The sequence below is a fragment of the Trichophyton rubrum genome (genome assembly GCF_000151425.1).
Source record: "Trichophyton rubrum CBS 118892 genomic scaffold supercont2.12, whole genome shotgun sequence".
In the NCBI taxonomy this organism is placed as follows: domain Eukaryota; kingdom Fungi; phylum Ascomycota; class Eurotiomycetes; order Onygenales; family Arthrodermataceae; genus Trichophyton; species Trichophyton rubrum.
This window is the reverse complement of record NW_003456417.1, coordinates 185771-187219: the sequence shown is the minus strand read 5'-3', so window position 1 is coordinate 187219 and position 1449 is coordinate 185771. Positions and strand designations below refer to the sequence as shown.

General features: G+C 51.0%; 1 protein-coding gene across 1 annotated transcript; it reads left to right on the top strand.

Annotated features, from left to right (window-relative positions):
• Window positions 1-81: 81 nt before the first annotated feature.
• Window positions 82-1442, top strand: TERG_08110 (uncharacterized protein; the record flags this gene model as incomplete). The annotated part of the gene is made up of 3 exons (XM_003231277.2): window positions 82-206; window positions 261-840; window positions 895-1442. Coding segments are annotated over 3 exons (1251 nt in total), but the record flags the coding sequence as incomplete, so codon positions are not given.
• Window positions 1443-1449: the final 7 nt, after the last annotated feature.

Below are 1449 nucleotides of genomic sequence, written 5' to 3'. Positions count from 1 at the left end.
GGTGTCAGCTTTGCAGAGACGGAAAGCCTGTTGAAGAACCTGAAGGACCCAGAGGGCAAGCTGAGTCTAGATGACCTGTTGATGTCGGACACGAAGCTGTCTGCTCATCTGGGGTTTCTCAAGGAGGATCTACCGCGTGAACTAGCCCTGCTGGACATTGAGGGCTCGCTACCGAAGCTGAGTACGCTGCCGTCTACGGGTGATGAGTACGTTAGCCGCTTTCTTCTAGTTGGTACTATCCATGCTAATGGTATATCTAGTGACGATGTGTTTAGTAGCAGGGTGTCTCTTGACTCTATATTCCATTCTCCGGTGAAGAACCCAGGAGACTCAGTGGACGTGCTGCTTGCCGGGCTTGATGATGGCTCCATCCATATGAGGATCTTCGAGAGCTTTGAGATCGGTTCTATTGACGTGTCTAGTTCCCTGGATGGGCCAGATGGTGATACCGATACCAGCAAACGAGGATACAAGACTCTTCTCCATGCATCCCATCCGATGAGCACGACGCATGCACTTCTCTTCCAGAGCGAGGCCGGAATGAAAGTGCTAAATCTTGATCTACGGTTCATCACCAAGGCAGGTAGGTATCTGCCCCTGCTTGCGTCGAAGGTCACACAGCTACAGAATCTACTCCGGTATATCAAGCAAGTACAAGCACAGATGCACCTAGAGTGGAAAAATGCACGAGAACTGCCTATTCGATACCTGAGGAATATCAATGAAGAGCTCAAGGAGCAGTGCCACTGCGATTTTGTCACGGCTACATATCACTTAATAGTTACAGGCGATTGCTATGCCCCGCTGAAGGAATTTCTCGCTACCACCATCAGCGACAGAGTATGTTGGCCAACTGCTTCTTCCTTTTGATAACGTATGATGCTAACAATGTAGGGACAAAAACGATGGGAGAAGACGGTGGCTGGTGGGTATGAAGCCCTCCGCCGACTTACTTATGAATGTCTGATGCCGGCTCTGGAACGATGCGGCGTGCTGCTGAGCCGACTGATAGGACTATCAAAGTACCACCGTATCAGCCCGATCTTAGGCCTGGAGACGACCTATCTCAAGGCATGCGTTGCAACTCTGGACTGTCTTACCTTGCTGGGGCACAAGGTCGTGCTTCACAGCAGCATAGAGCTCAAGGAGTTCCATGCTTTTTCCCATTGGATGCAGCATGAGATCAAGCTCCAGTCAACAGATCCAACATCATCGACGATGGACGAGCTAGTAGAGGCGGCGGACGAGATTGACTATGGCACAACGCTGGGATATGTCAAGGGGGCACTCACCAACAGTGCTTTGCAAGGGTTCCTACAAGTACCACAGCCACCGCCAGGGGCACCAGGGGCAGATCCAGAAGATAGAAAACGATGGGACGTTGACATTCAGGACGACGGCACGTTTTACGAAGAATACAAGAAGCTGGTATCTCAGCATGAGTCGCAG